The following is a 25,575-nucleotide window of genomic DNA, read 5'->3' as shown; positions in this document are numbered from 1 at the left end:
TGCATTTAGAGAGCTCATGGTGTGTGGACGGGATCAGACCAAAGCGTCCACAGCAGCAGTTCCAATGGCCTGGGCCGGCGGCCTCCTTTGATAACACTCTTAAATAAGCTGCAGCGGAAGAAGCTGACAAGTGAATGCCTGAATGTGCCGCGGTGTGTGAGGCAAATGTCACCTAGGCTCTAGGTCAGGCTCCCATTCTCCACGACATACCCCACTGGCCAGTTTTGCCCAGAGGATTCTAAACTGCTTTGTAGCACTTGCTTGTGTCTGAGGGTGGGGCCAAGGTCCTTTCCAGCTGTGGATTTATCCAACTGAATGTGTTTCCAAGGGGTATGGGGCCCAGAGCTGTGCCAGGAGGGCCTGTTGGCCACTCCTGGTTAACCTTCACGCACCAGGACAGGCTCCCTGTGGGCATCAGGCAGGAGGAGGCCAGCACCTCGGCATTGCCTGGCCGTTCTCACCTCTGCCAGTCCTTCTAGGCTTGGTTAGGCTGCCTGGGCCCTCTGCACAGGCCCATCTTGAGAGAACTTTTGCTTCTTGGCTATACTGTAAATATCTTGGTCATCAGAGGCAAGCCACCCATCTCAGGAGAGGGGCTTGGATTTGATGGCCAGGTATAACCTCTGAGCCGCTTCACATTTTCACTCTAAAAGTAATTGTCATACATGAAATTAAACCTATGGTGAGGAATTTGTGGTCGGTGCCAAAGCATTTTCAGACCTTCTGGGTGTCATTTTAGTCATAGGAGCCACCCCCGTCCCATGGCATTCTCCATAACCTCCCTCTGCAGAGCTAATTATGTTGATTTTGTTCACATTCAAAATGTTAGCTAAAAGAACTGTGGTGGCATTTTTCTCCCACTTCCCACAAACCTCAGCATGTGCCGGTCACCCTCTAAAATGGTTCACATGGTTAAAAACAAGCACAACTTAAATCCCACAACAAGGTTGCAAGGCCCCTAGTTGCAATAACCACACTTAGGGAGCACTCGCAGGTCTGAGTGATGCTACTCAAAGAGAAGAATTCAATGAGCGGGCCAAGCCCACGTGACCTACCCTGACTTGGGTTATAGGGATGTGGTAGCTAAGCCTCCTCTGGGACTCTCATTTTGGCAGCTTCTCTCTGGGAAGAGAATTACCAGTTTGAGAGCGGTTGCCTTCCCAAAGCACCATGCTAAGTGCTAAAGCCCTCCAGGAGCCTTCCTAGGTGCCATGCAGAAGGGCCTCAAGGGGGATGGCCTGGTTTCCCATGTGTGTATACAGCCGTTTGATTAAAGAGTGAAGTGCATGCCATCAGAGCAGGCAGACAATGTGTAGCAATGTTGTTAATCTTTGTTTACCAGACCTACGGGAAAACTATTTCTATTCATAATGCATCATGGAAATCATACTATTCTGCTAAAATCAGTTATAGCATAGCAGCCTGAGCACTTACGTCTCTCTTTTCATCCTGCAGGAGGATGTAGTTTCTAAGTTTCGATTAATGTTCATAAGATTATGGTGTCTAATAAATTACAGGATTGGAACTGCGATCCTTGGTACCACAGTCACAGAACTGGGGGTCATTTTCTAAAAGAAACTAACGGAACAAGTCCTCTTCCAACAAAGAAACTGTACTGTAGAAATTAATTTTCTCCATGAATTTTATATATTGTGTACAAATATAAGGTATGTATCTAAATACAAAGAACACCCTATCATCGTGTAGATGTCAGTATTCTCTGTTACTGCACAGAAGTGATTTTCTCATGATGAAATAAAGTTCACACACATACTTTCTCCATAACTTTGGTTTGTTCTATTTGTTTCTCCCTCATTCTAATTCATTCCAACAGTAAGACAAGATTTAGAAAGCAAGAAAAAACATAGCAAATAGCTTGTTTAAAAAACAAGAGAGAGATTTGATCAGTCTGTAACCATTGAGAAAAATATAGACCTAAAGAATTATACCTCTTTTTTGTTTTTTAGAAATCAATGAGAAAATACTGTTAACAGAGTTTTGATACATTAACTGAATTTATACTTTATTAATCTTATTTCCTACCATTCCTGAAAAGGTTCACTTTGGAGATTTTTTTCTTTGCTGCTATTGTGGGTGATGGGGTGGTTGGTTTGCTTTCTACTTTAACAAAATCTTTTATGTTCTTTTTAGCAAGAGTTAACCCCTTTCCAAGGTTCAAAATAAAAAGTCTGTATCACAGAAGGGTACAATTTCATATGTGATAGCAAGTCTAACTTGTATTTTCATGCATTTAGTCCAAGGTTGAAATCACTTGTCACTTTACCCTTTGAACTATCACAAAACCTTCTGCTGACCTAAAGGTAAAACACATTGTTTGTTGTGAATTCTGACCTTTTTTTTTTCAAAAGCAAATATATTTGTCTATTTGTTGGGCATTATTTGATAAGTGTCTACTGTATGCTATGATATGGGTATACAATGTTGAGCAGAGGTCACCCCAGATGTCATGGAGTTCACAGTCTAGGAAGAGAGACAGGCCTTAAAGAAATAGACACACAAATATTGCATATTTACAAATTATGATAAACACTGTGAGAAAGGGAAAGGGGACCATAAGGAAGACATGATTTGTGTAAGGGAATCAGGAAAGCAATGAAAAATAACTCAATGCAATGGAAATTGTAAAGAATGTGTTACCAAAAGAGATAAGGAAAGGAAAACACTTTATGACATGAATTCAGGTTTGGTTAGTTCCCTGAAAGCAAAGCTCTTGAGAATGGACTTAAAACTGCCATGAGAATAAGGCCAGCTGAAGATCTAAACCAAAGTACCCTGACTCAAAAAGAAGCTTAACTGTAGGCAGTTAAGAATATTAATGAAATTTTAAAATAAGGCCCATAGCCTGGTTATATATATATATATTTCTAAATGATTCATTTAATATCCATGATAGCTGTGTCACAGTCTCTGAAACCATCTGCAGAAGAGTATTTGTTTAAAATATTATATAACAAGGCTCCGTTAATAAAGTCCTCAGGCTTATTCTGTGTCTTGAAGTCTATTCTCCTTCCAAAAAAAATTTAGACATGGGTGAGAATAGGACAGAAAATTTTTGTTTATTTCCCCATATTTTTCTCCTGCCTATCTAAATAAACTGTACTTTTTTTCCCCTTTGTTTCAAATCTGGAGGAAAAAATAAGATAGACCAAAGATAATATTCCTGGCACTCAAATAATTCGCTAATACTACTGTCTGGCTGATAAAAGATCTTTCCCTGACTCCACTCAGCTCTCAGAACTAGGGAGCCACTTCATGCAGCCTTCTCAGCAGAAAAGAAGCTGCAGCTCACCAGTCCTTCAGGAAATTAAAGCACAGAGGGTTGCACCTTCTCTGTAAAAAATAGAAACCTTTGCCTAAAAAGATCATTTTCCTTGGAAACATTCTAAGAATTATTAAAGAATATGAACATTTTAAAGACTCTTGATCTATGTTTGCAAATTGCTTCCAGATTTTGCACAAGAAATGTATGAGCCATTCCATTTTTCATATCACCTTAATTCTAGTATTTAGAGTTTAATTTCAACTAACAAGCAGCTTCTTCTAAAAGTAAAATCATTTCTAGGAGAAGGTTTTTAATTTATATTTTCATAGAAAATATGATTGTCTTACATCTAATAGTGACATGAAATATAACATCCTGAAGGGAAAATGGATATGATGTAAAGGGAAGGAAAGACTTCTCAGAAAGAGAGAGAGAAATCTAAACAGAAGGAATAATTGTACGTAAGGCAAGACTTCAAAATATGCCTTGAGCTGACTTTGCAAAGGAATCCTCATTCACTCAAAAACATTAACTGAGCATGTCGATTTCATGATCACAGAGATGCACGTAGCATGTCCCTGCCCTAGAGCTTATGGGCTTTATTCTTCCTCCTGCCTGAATCTCATGGCACTGGCTAAGAGTGGCGAAAGACTGCGATACCCCCTCATCTCTTCAGAACTAAGATATCCACCCTACAACATGGGTAGTCATCTTAGAATCAAGACGTAAGCAACAATGACCTATGATTGGCACACACACACAAAAAAAGATACAGAAGCTTTTGTGATGTTCTCACAGTAGAGCCCTTGGTGTCACTTGGCTCTCACTTACTATTAGTTTACCCACAACTCCATTGAGTTCATTGACCCATTTGCAAAGAGCACAACAGATTGGAGGCATCACATTAGAAGAGAGAAGAAGAATTTGCTATAGAAGTGAATTGAGGCTGTTGGAAGCCTTGACTAAAGAAAGTAACTGGAAAAACTGAAAAATCCAAAAAATCAAGAGAATGTTCTTAGGGCATATGCTCAGATTAAGAAAGTCAGAAAGTATGTAATGTATTTTAGAATGATTTCCACATAATACATTTAAAATTCAGTATGTATTCTGGAACTCTTAGTTCAGTTCAGTTCAGTCACTCAGTCGTGTCCGACTCTTTGCAACCCCATAAACCACAGCACTCCAGGCCTCCCTGTCCATCACCAGCTCCCAGGGTCCACCCAAACCCATGTCCATCGAGTCGATGATGCCATCCAGCCATCTCATCCTCTGTCATCCCCTTCTCCTCCCGCCCTCAATCTTTCCCAGCATCAGGATCTTTTCCATTGAGTCAGCTCTTCGCATCAGGTGGCCAAAGTATTGGAGTTTCAGCTTTAACATCAGTCCTTCCAATGAACCAGGACTAATCTCCCTTAGGATGGACTGGTTGGGTCTCCTTGCAGTCCAAGGGACTCTCAAGAGTCTTCTCCACCACCGTAGTTCAAAAGCATCAATTTTTCGGCGCTCAGCTTTCTTCACAGTCCAACTCTCACATCCATACATGACCACTGGAAAAACCATAGCCTTGACTAGATGGACCTTTGTTGACAAAGTGATGTCACTGCTTTTTAATATGCTATCCAGGTTGGTCATAACTTTCCTTCCAAGGAGTAAGCGTCCTTTAATTTCATGGCTGCAATCACCATCTGCAGTGATTTTGGAGCCCAGAAAAATAAAGTCAGCCACTGTTTCCGCTGTTTTCCCATCTATTTGCCTTGAACTGATGGGACCAGATGCCATGATCTTAGTTTTCTGAATGTTGAGCTTTAACCCAACTTTTTCACTTCCTCTTTCACTTTCATCAAGAGGCTCTTTAGTTCTTTACTTTCTGCCATAAGGGTGGTGTCATCTGCATATCTGAGGTTATTGATATTTCTGCCAGCAATCTTGATTCCAGCTTGTGCTTCCTCCAGCCCAGCGTTTCTCATGATGTACTCTGCATATAAGTTAAATAAGCAGGGTGACAATATACAGCCTTGATGTACTCCTTTTCCTATTTGGAACCAGTCTATTGTTCCATGTCCAGTTCTAACTGTTGCTTCCTGACCAGCATACAGGTTGCTCAAGAGGGAGGTCAGGTGGTCTGGTATGCCCATCTCTTTCAGAATTTTCCAGTTTATTGTGATCCACACAGTTAAAGGCTTTGGCATAGTCAATAAAGCAGAAATAGATGTTTTTCTGGAACTCTCTTGCTTTTTCAATGATCCAGCAGATGTTGGCAATTTGATCTCTGGTTCCTCTGCCTTTTCTAAAACCAGCTTGAACATCTGGAAGTTCACACAGTTCACGTATTGCTGAAGCCTGGCTTGGAGAATTTTAAGTATTACTTTACTAGCATGTGAGATGAGTGCAATTGTGTGGTAGTTTGAGCATTCTTTGGCATTGCCTTTCTTTGGGATTGGGATGAAAACTGACCTTTTCTAGTCCTGTGGCCACTGCTGAGTTTTCCATATTTGCTGACATATTGAGTGCAGCACTTTCACAGCATCATCTTTAAGGATTTGAAATAGCTCAGCTGGAATTCCATCACCTCCACTAGCTTTGTTCATAGTGATGCTTCACAGGGTATTAAGTATATCTCAGAAGGCTTTATAGAATCACAATGTAAGTACTTCCCCCTCCCCTTACCAAATACTATGATAATAAGCCCTACTTCATTTTGTGTAGAGCTTCTAAGAACTTTCTTCATTATCCTTTAAAATATTCTGTAAAAATGATAGCAACGTGAAAGTCAGCAAATATTTTTAGGATACTGAAATTCAATGGAGGAATTGTATAAAAGCTATCCATTTTCTGTAAGGCCCTAAGGAAAACATAAGGATTCTTCTCCATTTATTCTAAGACCACTATATAGACTTTGTACTTCTGTACCCATCACTAGTGTCTAAACCTCTCTTCTGTTCTCTTGCTGTAGCATTCCAGATTTACCCTATGTTTTATTTTCTCATTGCTGCTTTAACAAATTACAACAAGGTTAGTAGCTTAACACCACACAAATTTTTCACCTTACAATTCTAGAGGTCAGAATCTTAAATAGGTTTCACTGGGCTAGAAGTGAAGCATCAGCAGGACTGCATTCCCTGGAAGCATTTCTAGGGAAGAATCTGTTCTGTTTCTTTTTCCAGCTCCTAGAAACCACCTATATTCCTTGACTCATGGCCCCTTCCTCCATCTTCAAAGCCGGCAGCAGAGCATCTTCCAATCTCTTTCTGGCTCTGATCCTCCTGTTTTCCTTTTATAAGAGATCCTTGTGATTAAATACCTTGGGCCCACCTTGGTAGTCCAGGATAATCTCCCATCTCAAGATTCTTAATTTATTCAGATCTGTAAAGTTCCCTTTGCCATATCAGGTGACATAGTCACAGATTCTTGGGGTTATGACATGGACATTTTTTTGGCAGGTCATTATTCTGCCTACCACACTCTATGAGAAAAATATTATTCTTGTTATCCCACTTTACATATGGCAGAATGGAGCCCAGAAGAGGATAAATAATGTGTCAGGCCTGAGCCTTTCAGCTTCAGTGCCCAGCACAGTGCATTTTGATGCTGACATGAGAACAATGCTATTTGCACTCAACCAAAAGGAGGGAAAGAGGGAAAACTATCCTAAGTCTATTTGCTAAATGTCTGAAAACAGCTTGTAGAAGCAGTACTGTATAGCTGTTTCACATATTCATCCAGAAACCCCAGGCAGAAATATGATTTTTAACACTTTCAAATAGTCACATTAGAGTTTTATTCTAAAGAATAATATTCCTGCTTTAAGAAAGAGATGTGGGAATGGCTGTCATTCCTTAACACACACACACAGACACAGACACACACACACACACACACACCTGCCCAGGCTGATATTTCTGCTTTAAGAAGGAGGTGTGGGAACGGCTGTCATTCCTTAATGCAAACACACAACACACACACACACACACACACACACACACACACACACACCTGCCCAGGCTGAGGTTCTCCACAGTGTGGACATTTTTCAGCTGGCAGTGACCAGTCGCTGCCTAAGAAGGAAAAGGATGTTAGAGCTGCATCTCTGAGGTCCTGGAAGGACCCCACCAAGTGAGATCTGGAACTGAGATCCCTGCTCAGGTTGAAACCGAAAAGTTACTTATTCACAGAAGCTCTCAGCCCTCCAGATCTCGTCTGTGAGGCCAAGTGGGAAGAATAATCAGTGATGGTGAGAGAATCAGACTGCAGATAAGGCTGTAAATTCCAGCACTGCCCACACACAGGAGCTCAGAGCACAGAGAAAATGTGCTCTCAAGCATCCTCTTTCTTGAACATCCACAGGAGCCACCTGCCCAACACTTTCCAGGATTGTTTTATCTAATGACAGCTAAAGGGTTGGGATTCTTGAAATGATGTCTTAGAAATTGCTTTCTAAAAGGGGGACATAGAAGAGGTTATTCATAAAGATTAAAATGCCCTTTTCTGCCCGTTAGACTCTCAGCATCACAGTTCCCTTTCAAGTGTGATAGTGCCTTCTCCCACACATCGTAGGAAATAACCCAGAGAATAGTTAGTGATGCAGGCAGAATGTAGGCAGAATGTAGGCCCAGCATGACCCCAGATGCCTTTGTTCACAATCTCTTTGCAGATATTTTATAGTAATTGGGGGCCGGGGTAGCTACTGCACTCTTAAACCTTGCTGCACTGACATCCCCCATCCCACAGGAGAAGATGTAACCTTGTGGGAGAAAAAGAACCTCACCTGCTCTCAGCCCACCCATCCACATGTGACCAGAATCCCAAAGGGTAGGGTGATGTGTTTGCCTTTCAATCTGCATCCACCACAGTCCCCAGAACTACTCTATATATAGATAAGAAAGATTCATCCTCAATATAATGCAGGGTTTGGAGAATGATAATTAGATCATCTACACAAAGCTGGGTCGCCCCTGAGACCACCAATATGTGCCACGTGGCCTATAGCATCAACCTTACATTTTATACATTTCCAAGGCACAAAACAGAGCAATGACCTTACCACCCCCAAAATTGTATCCACCAGGAATTGATCTGCCTTTGTCCTTATCCAGTCACATCACAGCTGGTAGTGTGACTTAAATGAGTTCCTTAATCTTTCTGGACTTCAGGGTTTTGTTTTTGTTTTGGGGGGCAGTGGGTTGTTTTGTCTCTAACACTTTAAATTTAGATGATCCCTAAATTCTTTATAATTAATACACCCTGGTTTTCTTCAAAATTACTGCTGAAAGCTGTTAATTATTTCAGCAAATGCTATGAACAAGTGTAGCCACCTCCTGTATCCTCCAGGGGTGTAGTGGTTCTTAGAGGCTGCCTGTGATACTGAAAATTCAACACTAATAGGAATAGTTAATAAAGGATCAAATAAAGAACAGTGTATGGTCCGCTGGGGATATTTCCTGTCTGCCTGTGCTTTACTCTTTCTGACTCTGAGCATCAGCCCACCACCTCCCCCCAAAATTGTGTTTATTTAGAAGAATATGCATTTCCAGGACAAATTCTTCAAGGTAGGTAAATCATACCTGAGCAAATTTGGGTAGATTTTACAAAATCCAAAGTGAGAGGCATAATGATAGCTTTCAAAGCCCAGAGAAAAAAGAGATTTTGTTCCTTTTAATTTTGACAATATGTATGACATCCCAGGGAATTTCCCGATTTTTCATAGGACTGAATTGGATCCAAACCGTTTTTGCTTCTGGGGAATGCACTTTGTATCTGACCCTCTGGGGAGCAGTTTAGTCCTTGGGTATCTTTTGCATCCAATATTTTGTATTAATAGTTTCCTTGTAAATAATGACCTGATGTTCTAAACTGGAATGGAGGACTTGGTGACAGAGTGTGCAACTGTCCCAGGGTGGAAAGAGGGTGTTTCATTTCTTCTTTTAAAAGGAGCTTTTCAAAACAGATTTGTTCCTCACTTCTCAACTGCAATTAATGCTACACTTAAGAAAGATTAAAATACCACCTTTCATTATAAATTATGTACCAGTGGGACATAATTGTGACTTGGGGTGCTTATTAGATCATTTAAGGAAACTTTGCCTTCTTCATTCATTTCTTGGTCTCTTTAAAGTCCTCCCAACAAAAGCAAATTATTTTACAGCTTGCTTATAATTGAACTGGAACTCATCTTTATTGCTGCTTGTGCAACTCGTAGTGACATATTTTGCCTTATTTTGCTCTGAAATACAACCATTTTGTTGAACTAGTGTCCAAAGGCTGCTTAAGTTATGAAGCTTTCCATACCAGACAGGACGATAACCAAGAATTCTTCAAGGGCATAAAGGAAGCTGGGTTAATATACATTGTCATAAGGAACCCCTATCAATTTGCTTTTCCTCTTTGAATTCCAAAATTAACACCTCAAAGACTACACATTTCCAAAGAGTCTACAACAGCCATAGAAATCTCTAGTGCACTGTACATGTTGAAATCAATCAAGAAATTCTGTCTTCAAAAGTGTAAAAATTAATAGCATAAGACAGATTTTCTCTAAATGTTTCCCATTTAGTTACTCAGTTCTAATACAGTGTCTGCTAATGAAAAAATAAAATAAATATTCAGTAAGTCAAAAAGAGGTACACCACTTAAATATCCTTTTTTTGCCTCGTACCCAAAAGTCAGTAAATAATAAGTTTGGTCCCCAGTCAATCTTTGCTTTGATAATTCTTGATTGTTTCTTTCAAGCAGAGGCCCCAACTCCAGAATCAACTAGTCCCAGGTGGAAAGGGAAAGTGGTCCAGGCAAAGACCAGAGGAGAATGACGGTCACTGACCGAGCTGAGGGAAAGCATGTCCTGACACATTCCCGTTATAAACATAGTTCCTCTCCCAGAGTTACTGATATGCCCAAAATTGCTGCACCAGTATTCAGCTGGCATTGTTTTCCCTTGCTCTTTTGGCTAAACTGCTTTTGCTTACCAAAGCTCTTCAGCAGACAGGATCACTACATGTGATGAAACATAAGAAATTTAAAATATTTAAGGAGATATTTGTCTTTCTCTAGTGACCAATGTGTTAAAAATTAATAATAATTATCCTGAATATTAGCTATGACCTAAAACAAAGCTTCGTATCCTGTATTCTGAAAAAAACACTAACCCAATTCCTCTTTGTCATGACTAATAGAATTTTAATGGCTGAAAAGCCTTCTCCAGATCTCAGTAGTTATGCTTTGAGGGAAGGTAAGGAAATGGATTTACATCCTTTCTGCATCCCAGAGTATAAAACAGAATACACACCATAGCTCTGTGTATGCTCAGTGTGAGTTGTGTGATTTGGCTAAACATGGGTGTAGCATTACTGTTCCCAGTTTTGTCTTATTGCCTTTGGTTCATGTCTTTGAACATGTCCAGAGGGGCACGATGAGGAGAGTAAGGATTTGAGATCCATACCTTAGAAGAAAGATTGGAAATCAATTCTATTTATCCCAGAAAAGTGATTATTTTTAAAGGGAACCGTGACTGTTCTTGAATATGGCCTCAGATAGTAATGCTACACTTGAGAAGTAGGGCTCCCAAAGTGGTATATCCAGAACAGTGTAAGCAATAACTACAACAGAAGGGGGCTGCCCAGAGGCCATGAGATCCCTAACCTAGGGGACTTCAAGGGGAAGCTTATTATTGCTGCTCAGATGACATTGAGATAAGTGTCTTCCCTCTAAGACTCCTGCAACCTAAGGTATTATCAAGTGGTGTAGATGACCTATAGGCGACTGACCTAACATTTGCATCCTGTGCCGAGGGAGAAAGGCACAGAGCATCTTGCTGGGATCAAGTGCTCTCTCTCTCTCTGTCTCTCTCGTGCTCCATTTGGACAGTTTTCATGAAACAGTAGGACATTTTTTTAAAAACTTCTCAGAGAAAATGGGGTAGGAGTACAAGGTAAGAGCCCAGCTGGTAGGGTATGGGAGACCACAGGTAAGAAAAACTCAGAGCAGAGATGGAATGATTGGGTAACATGGATATTAAGTAAGTTTGCCTGAATAGAGAGCATGGCTCAAGACTGAGAGAACTCAAGGAAAACTGGGTCATCAGTAATGGTTCACATAAAAGGATAGAAAAACTAACCATTGTAGTGTTCAGTTACTAACCCCATGAATGACCATAGCTGCCCTCAGCACCCATCCTGCAGAGTGGTCCCATCACCAACTCTAGGTGCTTCTTCCTGGTGCTGAGAATAGAAGAGGTGAGTATGATGGGGTTGGATTTGCTCCCCGAGTCTGGATATAGTACACATCTCTTCACTGGTTTTCAGATGATTACTCGGGGGTTCAGTATATTCCAGAATTCATTTTATTATATATGTCCTTTTCCTTAATTATTGGAGCAACAAGTATTTTAAATATAATGAATTAATTGTTATCACCTGGTGGAAAATACATTTCTAAGAAAATTCTTGTTAAAAATATTTCACTGAGATAAATACAGTTGTAAATTCTCCCCCTAAAAGATGCCCATATTAGTTTGTGGTGTTGTGCAATTGTATTTCAATTTTTTCTATTAAACTAAAAGACTAATTCTCTTTTGAGATAATTATAACATAAATCATTTCTTAAGAAGAAATGGTCAAACATGCCAATTTACTCCAACCATATGAAGTTTAGGTAGAAGAAAATTGGAATTTATTATTGGGAACACAGTGCCTCAACTCCATGAATAGCAGTTCCTTTTCTCTGAAAAACTCATTTGTACTTATTAAAAAAAGAAAAAAATTTCCCCCAAGCTAAAAAAAAGTAGCCTGAAAAGCTAATTTTAATGTTATAAGTTCAAAAATGAAAATGAGGCTGGGTTGGCAGTATTAAACTGAAACCTGCTAGTGCCCTGCTCTGAGCTTCTCAAATAGGATCCCGTTCTGCACACATATGCTACATTGAACATGCATGGAATAGCATTTTGATAGAATAAGGATGTGTTCAATACAGAAGAACATGCTAATAAACTCAAACCAGAAAGATATTCCCAGGAACACTTTAGCCACCAAAACAAAATTATTGTTTCAATGAGAAGAAATTTCCTTGGTGGTTTTGGAACTAGAATACTACTGTCATGCTATCTGTATTTCCTGAATTGTTACTATCAAATTGAGTTCTAAGAAGTCCCCAATTGGTAAAACATGTGTCTCTGACTGGATCACTCTACAGCCTATAGCCACCTATTGTTTAACAAACAAGAAAGGAATGATTTCAGTAATTTAGAGGTGAGAAACTACCTCTAAATTACTTTAAATTCTAAATTCTAAAACTAGTTGAAGCAATTGATATGTCCTTACTAATATATATATATATACATATATATATATGTATATATATATATATATAGTATAATAGCCATCTTCATTCCAGACCTATCTGAAAATAAAGACATTTTTCTCAATAAAGACCAATGTACCTCACCACTGCCCATGGTCGTTTATTCTTAGAGAACCAGAGATATTAAAGGGCACCCCTAAGAGCTGATCTTAATTCAGAAACAAAGGTAAGGCTCCTTTCCTGGCTACTTGTTCAGTCCACTGTCCTCTGATTTAAAGAGCAAGTCTTGAGTATGCTGGTATAGAAAAACCATCTTGTCCATTTAGAAACAGAAATATATATATTAAGAGAGAAAAGGGAGCATATGGAACAGCACAGAGTTAGTAAAAACCATCACCACCTAAGTAGAAACCTTTTCAGAGACCATTGTTGTACAGATAGTAATACCCAATAGACGTGAAGAGAGTAAAGTGTTGATTTCTTGGTCATCAATGGGTAAATTTAAGGTTTCTAAGTTCAACTCTAAAGATATTTAATTAAAAGGAAACTTCCAATACTTTCTGTACCCATAAAAATCAAGGGGAAATGAAGACAATCATTTCTTATGTTTGAAGTATCCTTTGGTTTGAGTACTGTCCTGCCGAGAATTCCCTAAACCACATTGGCCTCTATGGGGTGGATGAGGCTTTGTGAAAATGCATTCGCGAGGCAGGTCTTGGGGAAGCGTGCACGGCAGGTGGCAGATTTCTGATCTCTAGTTTGCATTGATCTTACATTCAGACACAGACTCAGAAGAACAGACAGTCCCTTTTCCAGTGCCTTCGGAAAGATTGCCGCTCCGTAGAATGAGTCCTTTCTCCTCCACCCTTAATCTACAACCCAGCTTCCCCGGGAGAGCCTACTTTGATTTCCGATCCTCACCCCACCAGCTGAGCTTGCATTCCTCTTTACAGTCTCTCAATGCACCGGGTGAGCCGAGCTCGTCTGACCTTTCCTCTTGATCTCTGTGCCTTGAAGGCATCTCGGAAATACCTGTTTTGTTCTTGCTGTTCATGTGCGTGCGGAGGGCAGAGAGCTAATCTCTATGTCTGTGGCCTGCTTCCGGTATGAGGAGCATTTGGATGATGGGAGATTTGTGGCATTCTTGTTTGTGTGGTGTGAGGATTAACATCAAGCTGTGGTCAGTGTATATAATGGCGTTGAAAAGTGATGAGTGAAGTTGTTCTTTTTGCACAAGCTGGTACCACCACTGTGGGAACCCTGCTCTGTCATCACATGCCATGGTGTAGCTCGCACAGGTGCTGGCTGAGGGGAGGCTATGACCTTAGTTTGGAGGTTTGCAACCCTGCTGTATCCAGGAAACCAGCTGTGTCTGGGAGACTGGATCAGTGCATCCAGCCTGGAGTGGTCTGATTAAACATAGACTCAAGAGATCTTTACTGAAAAAAGTAAAAAAGTTGCCAACAGCAGAATGCATCATGCAAAGCAGGCAAACCAGAGAGTAGAAAGTGAAAGTATTTTCTGCAAAAGCCTTGCTCACTGGTCAGACAGTCGTACTCAAGGCTGATTTTTTCCTAAGCAAAGGGAAGGAACAATCACCAGCTAAATCAGAAAGCCTTAACTAGCCTAAGGCCCAAAGATGGGAGTCACTGAGAAGTCAGGCCTCCCGAAGTTTCCCACAGCTGAGAGGGTTGTGACAGGGTTTCAGGTTTCAAGTTGAACTAGTGATGCTATTCCGTGAACTCTGTCTAGAAAATAGAATCTTAAAATGTCTAAGACGCAGACCCATTTGATCTCTTCAGGACTATATTGTAATCAGGGCTACACATGATGCACATTTTACATTTCCAGAGGCTTCTTTTGTTTGTTATTTTATTCTGTTTGCTCATCCCACATCCTGGAATGAAGAAGGCCACAGCATGACAGTGCAAAAAGGATGCAGGGACTTCAAGCTCCCTTTAAAATGACTGTTTTTCTTTGTGCTTTTATGTTTCTTCTTGTTTCTCTGTGCACTATTGGCTTTTAAACATGCTTTGTTATGGAACTCTCTTCACTTGTGTCTAATGTACTGAAATATTGTTATAGTCTTTGTAGTGTATATTGTCTCAAGAATAAAATGAAATGTGGGTTTGGGGATATTTGATGGCTGTATTTGACACCATTGTTGTATCGTTGAACCTTAAATGTACGATGGTGTATTTAAAATAGTGTAAAAAGATTTCAGAAAACTTGTTTTGAAAATGATTTGCACAAGGCATGATTCATTTAAAAAATTTTAAAGCCCTATTCACATTCTGCAGATTTATTTCCAGAGCTGGATGAGATACAGTTTTAAAATTCCATGTGTTCCATACTCACTAAGTTCTCACCTGTGAGTAGGAATTGAGATGATAATTGATAGAAACTAAACAACTTAGCAGTAGCAGTAGCAGCAAACATAAGTAATCAGCCATTTTTGCATAGGAATTCATCTCAGAGAAAAATAAAGTAACCAAAAGTAAGGTCATAGTCTTTACATTTTGTTTTTACTTCAATCATTAGTCCCTTCTAAGGTGCTTTCTTAAGTCTTCTAAAATTCTTTTAATTCAGTGGATTATCCTTAATTTAGCACATAAAGGCCTTAGTGAGTTGAAAAAAAAATTAAATGGTCCTTTCTAGGAGATGTCCTGGTGCTCATCAAAAACACATTTCAGTCACTAACACCACTTTAAATTGTAGTTCACACGCCTTTGAACATTTTAAGACTAGAATGCTTCATTCACCCTGATGAAGCCTCTCATGGAAGAGGTAAGAGTATCCAATATTAAGGAAGGGGGAGGTGGGTGCAAGAGTTCCACAGGTGATTCTAATGTATCTCTGAGGTCACTCCACCCCTATCAGCCACCATGCCAGCTCCCCTCCCTTAGGTGAAAAGGATGATGTAGTAAAACAATCTAAGAAAGAGAGGAGGTCATTTTTGTCTTTATTACATTTATTTCATGTCATTATTAATAATTACCAGATGTCTTTATTAACATATGGATTGCATCACATATTTAATTCTATAATTATCATTTGACTCGGGCCCAAGTCACAATAAAGGCCTTTTGGCACAACCAGAGTTAGAAGAACATGGAATAGTGATGTAGAATGGAGCTTTATCAAGATTCAGTGATTTCTCCACTTCAATTGGATGAATTTTTCTCATTTTCTTCTGAATATGAAAACTTTAATGGAAAAGGTTAAACTTAGAAGACAATGAAAATTTAAGCTCTACAGTTTAGAAACAATTGGAGGAGACTTTATTAAATTAAAAAAAAAAAAAAAGATCTACTCTTCGTTTTGAAAGAGCAGAGAAGCAGTTTTTACTCCAGCAAGTAAACTAACATAAAAAGGGCTTTGGTTTTTCATGAATCAGGCCTCTGGTGACTATTCAGCCGGTGCTTTTTACGTGTATACAAATAATCTTTATTGACTTGGTTGTTGTTTCATAGCTTTGATGTGTAGTATCTCTTTATAGGATGCAATTTTGAGACACAATCTGCATCTTACTCTCAATTAGGCAAGTATACCTATTGTAATTGTTATCTTTTACTTATGTGCTTGGTATGCTCCATTCCCTTCACAAAATAAATGGTAGCAGCTTATTCTATGTCAATAAAATTGTTGAATTGTCATTCAAATCCCACTATAGCAATTTCTCTCATACTTAGAAAAAAATGGAAAAGATGCCTGTATTTTTAAATTTTGTACCTCAAAGAAGATTACTTTCCCCCCAGATTTCTTGTACAACAATGCAAGCACTCATTATAAGCAGAAAACTTGTGGGCAAAAGGTACTAATCAGACCAATGGTTATAGTGTATGCAGTTTTAAACTTAGCCCTTTTTTGGTGTTAGTCTATCAAAAGAGACATGTATTCTTATCAGTGTCAATTTTGCCTCCTATTTCTCTCTCCCATGCCTTTCACTTGGAATGACAACAGTTGACATTAAAAAGCTGTTGGCAGGTATGGAATAACCTTATTCTGTTTCCAATAGCAAAGACCAAAATGCATGTGAGGTGATTCACAGGTTTGATAAATCAGCAATTCCGTCTGTCTGGAGGAGGTTCTTGGTAGGTGGCATTTAGAACCCAGGCACAGCACTGTATACAAAGACATCATTCCATCTGCACCTAATCGCCAATACTTTTTACATGTTTTAGGAGTAACACGCACACTGTATTTGTGATGAAAGAAGCAACCGGTCTTACATCCAAGTCTCAATCACTCATGAGAATTAGTTTCTGTTGCTGATAGCTCCAAAGCTTCTGAGTTTTCATTAACACTGAGGAAATTTTGAAAACAACTGAATGGAGCACTTCTGTGGAAGGAGTGTTTCCGTATTTCACTGAGTGTGTTTTGTCCCCCCCCATCTAGGACTCTAGTTACTAGCCTTCCCGTCTCAGGGTTACACAGGCCTCTTAGTGCATCCCTCCTCCCTTACGCCTGGTGTACTGTTCCGCCAGTCACTGGGTGAAGGGACTTGATGCCACTTCACTCCCGGATCACCTGGCTGGGAGTGCAGTCTGAGCCAGGTAACCCCTGCTGAATCGGTCGTGTGTCATCCGTCTGTTTCTGGGTGCAGAGAGCCCCAGGTCCCAGGACGTGCCCCGTCTGCTCACTCATGGCCCCTTCTGGCTCTGCACACTTCCTTCCCGCTTGGAAGCATGACAATGGGACAAAACACCCCTCTCCCGCCCAGGAGTAAATTACGGTGTGAACTCGTTGGGTTCATCTTAGTAACCGACCACCCTCTCCTCTGTTGTCCCCAGTGGCCTGGTTTGCTTTCGACCCTGGCTCGGCACACTCTGACATCATCTTCTCCAATGACAACCTGACTGTGACCTGCAGCAGCTACGATGACCGCGTGGTGCTGGGGAAGACCGGTTTCTCCAAGGGCGTCCACTACTGGGAGCTGACAGTGGATCGCTATGACAACCACCCCGACCCTGCCTTTGGCGTGGCTCGCATTGACGTGATGAAGGATGTGATGTTAGGAAAGGACGACAAAGCTTGGGCAATGTATGTGGACAATAACCGGAGCTGGTTCATGCACAACAACTCGCACACCAACAGGTACCCTGCAGCCCCCCGCAAGCAAGCCTTCTTCATGTTGGCTTCTGGTCCAGAACGATAGCCCAAGTTCAGAGACCTATTAAGTAGACAACATGAAGGAAGTCGGGCAGACCATCTTTATTAAGTAGACCTTCTACTGCTCTTAGCCAAGTCCATCCTGGTGTTTTGCTTTTTGCATAATGACAGGGACATGAACACTTTCTTAGACCCCTCATTGCTATATTCCCCTTAGGGCTGCAAACTAAGAATCCTCATGAATATCCATTATACAAAAACATTCCAGGATTCTAAAACACAGTCTTACAACTTACCAGAAAAGCACTTGTGTACAAGATACTTAGTTTTTCTGAACATCAGTTTCCAAATCCACCAATTAGGGAAATCATATTTTTCCATGCAGAAATGTTCCCATGATTAAATGAGACATGCAAAAATGCTTCCCATCAAAGCCATCTGAAAATAGAAGCCACTGTCTTATTATTATTATCAGTACCACTGTTCAGTGGTATTGAACACTTTAAACTAAATCATGGGTTTATTTAAATTTATGATATATTTAAATCTTATGGATGCCAGTTTGGATAGTTTTATAGTTGAAAAAGCCTCTTAGTATATGGATTCAGAGCAGCCAGTTTGCTGGGGAAAGAGAACACAGGAATTGTTTTAGGTTTTCCTTTACCACCAAAATCTAGGCAATTATAATTTAACTCATACTATAATATTTTCTCTAGACTTCCTTTTTCATTTGGTTTGTGTTTTCTTCCTCAAATGTATTTTTCACAAATTTCATAGGTAGAGGAGTGTCTTTTAGGAACCTATTTCACCTTATTCTCAAATACATCCCCAGGCTACATTCTTATTGGTGTCTGGAATGGGGGTGTGGGGGACTAGAGCTGTATTCAGTCAGAAGGAAAGTGAGTCGGGCAGCGGTAGGCAGTGGGCTCCACTGTCTCAGCTTTTTCTCTGTGCTCATCACTGCCTCTCTTCTAGCCTCCTAGGGCCTCCACTTCCTCTTCCCTTGGATAGTTCTTCTACATCTGCATTCGCTCATGCTTCATTCACTGTCCCTTGACGTGAGCACACGTTGCTGGCCAAACTCGTGGCCTTCTCTGCCCACCAAAGCCGGATGAAAAATACAGAGACAGAGTTTGGAGGAAATAGAAAGGTGGCTTCAAATTCTCAGCCAGTGGAAAGGGGAACACAGTAGGCTCATGCCTCCCCCACCATAGGGAGTCTAGGGCCTTCTATACGATGAGGAACAAAGGTATTAGGATCTTGATTTCTTCCTCTTGCATTGTTTCAAGGACAGTCATACTGGCTGGTGTCAGTAACCCAGTAACTGAGTCTGGCAGTTCCATGGCTCTGTGGCCTTCTTGCTGATGTGTAACTACAACGGGAAGGGTGTTATAAGGGTAAACACCAGATAGGGGATGTATGCAGCACAGAGTCAAAGGAAAATAGGTGTGAAGTGTAGCTTCTGCAGAGTTAGGGGGCAAAAGAAGCAAACCTAGTTACAGACCTACAGAGTTAGGAGCAGTTGAAGTGGGGAAAAAAAAAAACTAGGACTGTTTAGGCCTGCTTACTGTTCTCTTTATCTTCCTGGTTCTCGGAACAGGAAAGAAAAAGACTCACTCGTCATTTTTACCCTTTTCACTGCAACACACACATGCCATTCCAGCCTAGTCTCAAATCCTACTATGTGTAGATAAGCTGTTACCTTCAGGGATTCACATTTGAGGGACCCTCTGTCCCCAGATCTCTGATGCCATCACCCATGTACCCCACTTATTTTCCCTTTCAACTTCTTTATTTTGGAATGAAGAGGTAATAATGCAACTGCCATACTATGCAGAGGAACAGTTTTTTAAAGCAGGACATGTCTCCTTGCATGTAAACTGCATGTCACCAGGGCTGTCATTACTGAAACTGAGAAACTGCCAAGACATAATTGATATTGTGTTTTTAACATATTTAATATATATTGTGTTTTTAGCGACTGTGCACAGTCTGTGTTCTGCATCCCAAGGGGAAAAGAAAAACACTCTCACATGTCTGTAAGGCTAAAGTTCAGTAGTGCTAGATCTCAGTGAGGAGGAAAGGGACAAATCAAATTATCCAGGCTTAATGGCTTTTATGAAACCATCAGTTAAAGCATAAGACACAATTTGTTTCCAATGACAATCACTCCAGCTCCTACAGTATAATTATTTCACCTTACAGAGAGGAGATTCCTCTTCAATGTTTTATGGAGAGCTTCTAGCTTCTCAATTAAGTTTCAGTATGCCCCAAATTACTATCTTTCTGGAATGAGTTTTTCTGGTTAATGGATAGCATGAGCCCCCAAATCCAATTTTTCCTGCCTGTGTTCTGGGTTCAGCTTAAGTGCCTCTTTACTTTGACTTTCAAATTAAATCATTTTGGACTGAATGATGCTTAATTCACAACTTGAGACACAGCTCCAGGCAAAGTTCTGATAGCCTAAAGGCTACTTTTTGCTCCTGGCGTTTGATGCTTGTGACTCCATGTGGACACTGTGTGTGAAAGGGGTTCACTCTTGGCAATAGCAGAGCAGCGCAGTGAACCTGTGCATTGTCAACAGGGGCGTGAGAATTGGTTCAGGGAGCAAGCAGATCTTACTTTTTTATATACATGGACTTGCCAGGTGGCGTGAGTGTTAAAGAATCCGCCTGCCAGTGCAGGAGACTTTTTTATATAAAGCAGGAGACATAAGAGACGTGGGTTTGATCCTTGGGTGGGAAGATTCCCTGAAGGAAGGCCTGGCAACCAACTGCATTATCCTTGCCTGGAGAATCCCAGAACCCCATGGACTGAGGGGCCTGAAGGGCTGTGATCCATAGGGTCACAAAGAGTCAGACACGACTAAAGCGACGGCACAACACAGCTATACATACAGCACATGAGAAGATAAACAGTATATCTGTGGCATTAAAATTGTGTGTGAGGAGGGGTCACTAAGAGGAAAAAATATGTTAAAAGGCTCCGGGGGTAGGGAATGATCATTTTAAACAGGTTAAGAAATACTGGTTTAACCATGCAAACAGGGCGCTTCTAGAAGGAGGACGGGCAAGTGAAACCCCGTGTTTTCTTTTTCCGCAGAACTGAGGGAGGGATCACAAAGGGGGCCACAATTGGGGTCCTCCTCGACTTCAATAGAAAAACCTTGACGTTTTTTATCAACGACGAACAGCAAGGTCCCATCGCGTTTGAGAACGTGGAGGGCCTGTTCTTCCCGGCAGTCAGCCTCAACAGGAACGTGCAGGTGAGCGGTGCTCCATTTGTGAGGCTGCCCGCGGGGCGGTGAGCTTAGGCCCCACCTTGGAGGGCCCAGACCGAGACGCGGAGGAGAGGGAGGGGCGGGGCGGGATGGACGTGACAAGGGAGATTAAAAGCCCCTTCATTATATTTAGACACAGTTTGGTGAACAGCAGCGGGGGAAACTGGGATTCTCTGGTGGCAGGCTAATGACTGTCCTCCTGAGCCCTAGATTCCTCTCTAGTAGAAAGGAAACTCTTGAACCCGGTAGCCTGAAAGCAAATGAAATGACTGACGCAAAGCCCCAGGAGTGTCTGAGAAGTGAAGGTGTGAGCCTGAAGTGCTAACAGGATGCTTAGAAATCTGGGGCATCTCCACTGCAGTCTTATCGCTTCTGTTAGGGAGAGAAAACATAGTTCCTGCCTGCAAGTTAGTTAGTAATGATTTTTTGTAAATAAAAACAACAGGGTTTCCTGATTTGCTCATTCAATAAATATCTACTGTGTACCTTTGATATGTCAGGCACTATTGAAGTATTTTAAGTATTGTTGTTTATCAGTGAAAACACAAAAATGAAAATCTTGCCCTCTTAGAGCTTGCATTCTAGTTACAAGAGACACAGTAAATAATAAGCACAATTATAAGCTGTGTTAATTATATAGTATGTTAGAAGGCAGTATTGGAAAAGACCCTGATGCAGGGAATGATTGAGGGCAAGAAGAGAAGGGGGCAACAGAGGATGAGGTGGTTGGATGGCATCACTGACTCAATGGACATGAGTTTGAGCAAACTCAGGGAGTTAGTGAAGGACAGGGAAGCCTGGCGTGCTGCAGTGCATGGGGTCGCAAAGAGGCAGACACGACTTAGCAAATAAACAACAGCAACAGCAAGGCAATATGCAGTGGAGCGAAGACAAGGAAAGGGTAGGGGACCAACAGTGCCAAGGGAGGGAGGGCAGTGGCAGTCTTAAGCAGGGTGGTCAGCACAGGAGGGCCTTATTGCAGTCACTGGTGAGCTGAGCCTTGAAGGAAGTGAGGGAGTGAGCCGGGTAAGGCTTTCCAGGCAGAGGGAACAGCCAGGACAAAGTTTCTAAGATGTGAAGGGCTTCACACAGGCAAAGAGGGGCCAGGAAACCACAGCTGGGGCAGATTGGGGGCGGTTGGAGAACAGATCAGGGCATGCGAGAGGAGGTGCCCTACCAGCCACTGCTGAGATGGGAGCGCTCACTTCCGTCTTAAGCTGGAACTTGGCACTGGCTGTGAACTTCACTCGGCAAATGGCTGCCAAAAGATAGTTAGGGCTTAAGCATCAACACAGTGCTCGTGATTTTTGTTGTATACAGAACTACCATCTTGGGAGCTATTTTAAAAAACCATTGTCATTTATCAGTATGTGCAGTTGAAGTGATTGCAACCCAGTGACCTCTGCCCTTCTCTCTTGCTGCGACTTGATGGGTTTTTCTGGAAGGCTGAAATCTAATCCATCAAGAGTCTGGCTCTACATTGGACCAAAGAAAGCCACAGATTTCCCTAGAAGTGTGTTTTGGAAAACACTCATTCAAAGTTTTCCGCTTTTCTAGCTGTTTCCCTTGCAAAGGCTGTTGTACTCAATGCTCTTTAGAGGTTTCTGGGATGTTCTGAGTATCTTCAGAGAAAGACTCTTAGACTGGGGAAGACAGGAACAAGGTAGAGAGAGATGACAGACAGCACTGCATGAAATGGTTCTAGCCTGATTGGTACAGCCGTCCACTGAGGTCTGAGGTTAGACAGAAATCAGTGAAATAGTTTAAGTACCCATGTCTCCTCATTCTTGACAGTCATCTAGGCCATCTGAAAGTGAAAGGCTTATCCTAACTGAAATAACTAGGGGACAAATAATAGGGGAAGGGTTGTCTGCTCATCTGTTCTCTATCCATGGATATGGCAGTGACCATTGTAATGTGGCCAACAGGCTTTGCTACCTGCAAATCATGCCTCTGTCTTCAGTCATAAGGAACACAATCTCCCCAGAATTCTTTCAAGAGGCAGGTGGATTCGAATCATATTATCAAGTGTCTCCAGGATCAGGGAGCCCAGCATGGTGGCCAGGTTCTTAGCACAGGCTGAATTCTACTGGAGTGTTCTGTGATGTCTACTAGAATAGATGTTACAGGAAAGTGAGCAGATCCCTTTCTGAGTTAGGAACGAGCCCACTGTGCCCTGGGGAGGGGGTGCAGTTGGGGGGGCTCCTAAGGTGCCTCCAGGACTGACAGTCTCTTCCCCCAGGTCACGCTTCGCACGGGGCTCCAGGTCCCCGACTTCTACTCCAGCAGAGCGTCAATAGCCTAGGAGTGCGCCGTGGAGGCGCCAGCTGCCTGTTCTCACCTCCCGCCCGAGAGTGACCGCCAGGAGCCCAGCCAGACCTGGAGGGAGCGAGGAGGAGAAACGCTGGTCCTCATACCCGCAGCACCCCCACACAGCCTTCCCTCCAGCCTCTACTGCTGTGAAGCCTGCTTTCTCTTCCATAGTCAGCAGTTCTAACCAACAGAGGACCTACACAGCCCACCGTGTCACTTTGTTTCCAAACCCAGATTTTGCTTTTGTTTACATTAATTTTTATGTAGGTGAGTTATCTCTTGTTTTTCTTCCGATCGTGTCATTGGTGACTTACAGACTGGCACTGCCAAGAGAAAATTCTCCTAATAACTTTTTTCTTAAGCTCTCTGTCAAAGAGGTAGGTGGTAGGGAGAGGTAGGGAAGAATGAGCTGAACTTGGAGCTTGCCATTTAGAATGTTCTTGAGGGTCCTTGCCCTGTGCCTTCTCATGCTGCGTTACCTCTGCATAGCTAGTCTTTTCAGCAGTGAAAACTTTTACTATCCACTGAAGCACAAAAATGAGAGCTACACAACTGCATAGAGGTTCATAGCAGTGTAGGCTCAAAGGACATCTGGGTCATTAGGACGGGTCAGAAACCCTGGTCACTGATTGAAACTGGAAAGTCTCTAAACATAGGCAGGCCAGGGAACTTCATGATTTGGTTCATTTATTTATCACAAATTTTTAACTGAGAACCTATTCTGGACCAGACACTGTTCTAGATGCTGGAGACACAATAGTGAATACACAGGTATGGTCTCTGCCCTCCTGGAGCTTATATTGTCCCAGGAGAACAAACCAAAAATAAAATTGTTGAAAACTGTTACTAGTACTAGAAAGGAAGTAAAAAGGGCCAAAGATGTTCATTGACAAGATCTTTCAGATCCCCCAGAATGATGCTAAAAATCCATACAATCTGGTCATAGCACCAGAAACATACCAACTCAATGCCTTTCCAACTGTGCTATTCTAATTATGGTACCTGCTGTCATTCATCACAAAGCCCTTCTTTAGTAGAAATGATGTCAGCATTCTTATTTGTTAATGCTGCAGTGATACTAAGCCTTAAAAACTTAATGTGAAAAAAAAAAAAAAAAAAGTAACAACCAGAAGGAGGAGCTCTCATTCTCTGTAACGGGGGATCTTAAATTGCAGCTCACAGCATTCCATTCTCAGGATTAATGCTCTTGTCTCCGTTTAGACTCACTTTCTGTGCCTGTCACAGGTGAACTGTCCATCCACTCAGCTGCCATCACAACCCACCTTTCTGGACTAGTTCAATTAATGTTTGGAAGGAAAATGAAATTGTAGGTCACTGCTCTGCTCTTAACAGAGATAATAGCAAAATAGAAAAATAATAAATGTATTACTTCCATGTAGAGATAGACCTATATAAACTTCCTTTCAGATTCTTTTGTTTGACATGAAGTTTTAGAAAATGTTGGACCTTGAAAGAAGTTCTGGTTAGTTGTCTAAATATTTGCCAGGGAGTCAAGAAATTCACCAAGAAAAAAAAGAAAAAAGTAGCGAAAGAAAAGCAGTAAGATTGGAAAGCTAGCAAGTTAAAGTTTGGGCAAAAAGTAATATCTGTAAATAGCTAATAGTTTACTTTTGTGCTTTATTTAGATTATTTCTATCTGCTGTGGTGTTTTTCTAATTAAGTGTACCTAATTTATTGAATGGGTGCTATCCTGTTTGTGTCCACCTTGGTTTTTCTTGGCTACAGAACCACTCTGTTGCAGGCCAACACTCATTTGATATTTGATTTATTCTCCAATGAGACTTGATGGCTGGGCCGCTGTAGACTCATAGTTACTCTTGTTCTTTATTAAATTCATCCTGCTAATTAGATTTCTAGTGACTGGTAACACATAGTTTACACAGAATTGCAATTATAGATACATAGAGCTCCTGTACTAGAAAAAAAAATGGATATTTCTGGTGTACCAATAAATGATTTTTATGAGAGAACATTTTATGTCTCTTTAGAATATCATAGTTTTTTTTGCCTATTTGGGATGACAGTTCGCCTTTGTCAGAGCAATATTTCTTCAGCAAAGTGTCATTGGAAGGTCCCCCAGGACTGGGGAAAGCACATGTACTTCATCCCAACTCCTCAGGAGCCTGGCATTGTCTCCTGGTGGCACTGACCTCCTCAGTCTTAACTTCATATAAAATATTAATAGTTGATGCCGTTAAGGTTATGCCTCCAAACACTGGGGACTTACTTTAACAAACTTGCTCCTAGAAGAGCCGCAAACTTGTCCTGCAAGATAGAG

At 41.3% G+C, this 25,575-nt stretch overlaps 1 protein-coding gene across 8 annotated transcripts in view; it reads left to right on the top strand.

The window, feature by feature from the left end:
• TRIM9 (tripartite motif containing 9) overlaps nucleotides 1–25,269 on the top strand; it is a 115,721-nt gene extending 90,452 nt beyond the window's left edge. The window contains exons 8-13 of one of the 8 annotated variants that reach the window (XM_070469119.1): nucleotides 13,352–13,540; nucleotides 16,071–16,112; nucleotides 16,535–16,558; nucleotides 17,365–17,614; nucleotides 20,786–20,948; nucleotides 23,206–25,269. In XM_070469119.1, the coding sequence (XP_070325220.1) occupies nucleotides 13,352–13,540; nucleotides 16,071–16,112; nucleotides 16,535–16,558; nucleotides 17,365–17,614; nucleotides 20,786–20,948; nucleotides 23,206–23,268 (731 nt within the window). In that variant the 3' untranslated portion in view covers nucleotides 23,269–25,269. Of the gene's footprint in view, nucleotides 1–9; nucleotides 1,786–13,351; nucleotides 13,541–16,070; nucleotides 16,113–16,534; nucleotides 16,559–17,364; nucleotides 17,669–20,785; nucleotides 20,949–23,205 lie in introns of those variants that run through there. The other 7 variants (XM_070469118.1, XM_070469122.1, XM_070469120.1 and 4 more) reach the window with 7 other exon arrangements.
• The last annotated feature ends 306 nt before the right edge of the window (nucleotides 25,270–25,575 follow it).

The sequence above is a fragment of the Odocoileus virginianus genome, chromosome 6 (assembly GCF_023699985.2).
Source record: "Odocoileus virginianus isolate 20LAN1187 ecotype Illinois chromosome 6, Ovbor_1.2, whole genome shotgun sequence".
In the NCBI taxonomy this organism is placed as follows: Eukaryota; Metazoa; Chordata; class Mammalia; order Artiodactyla; family Cervidae; genus Odocoileus; species Odocoileus virginianus.
This window is presented reverse-complemented; position numbering and strand designations above follow the sequence as displayed.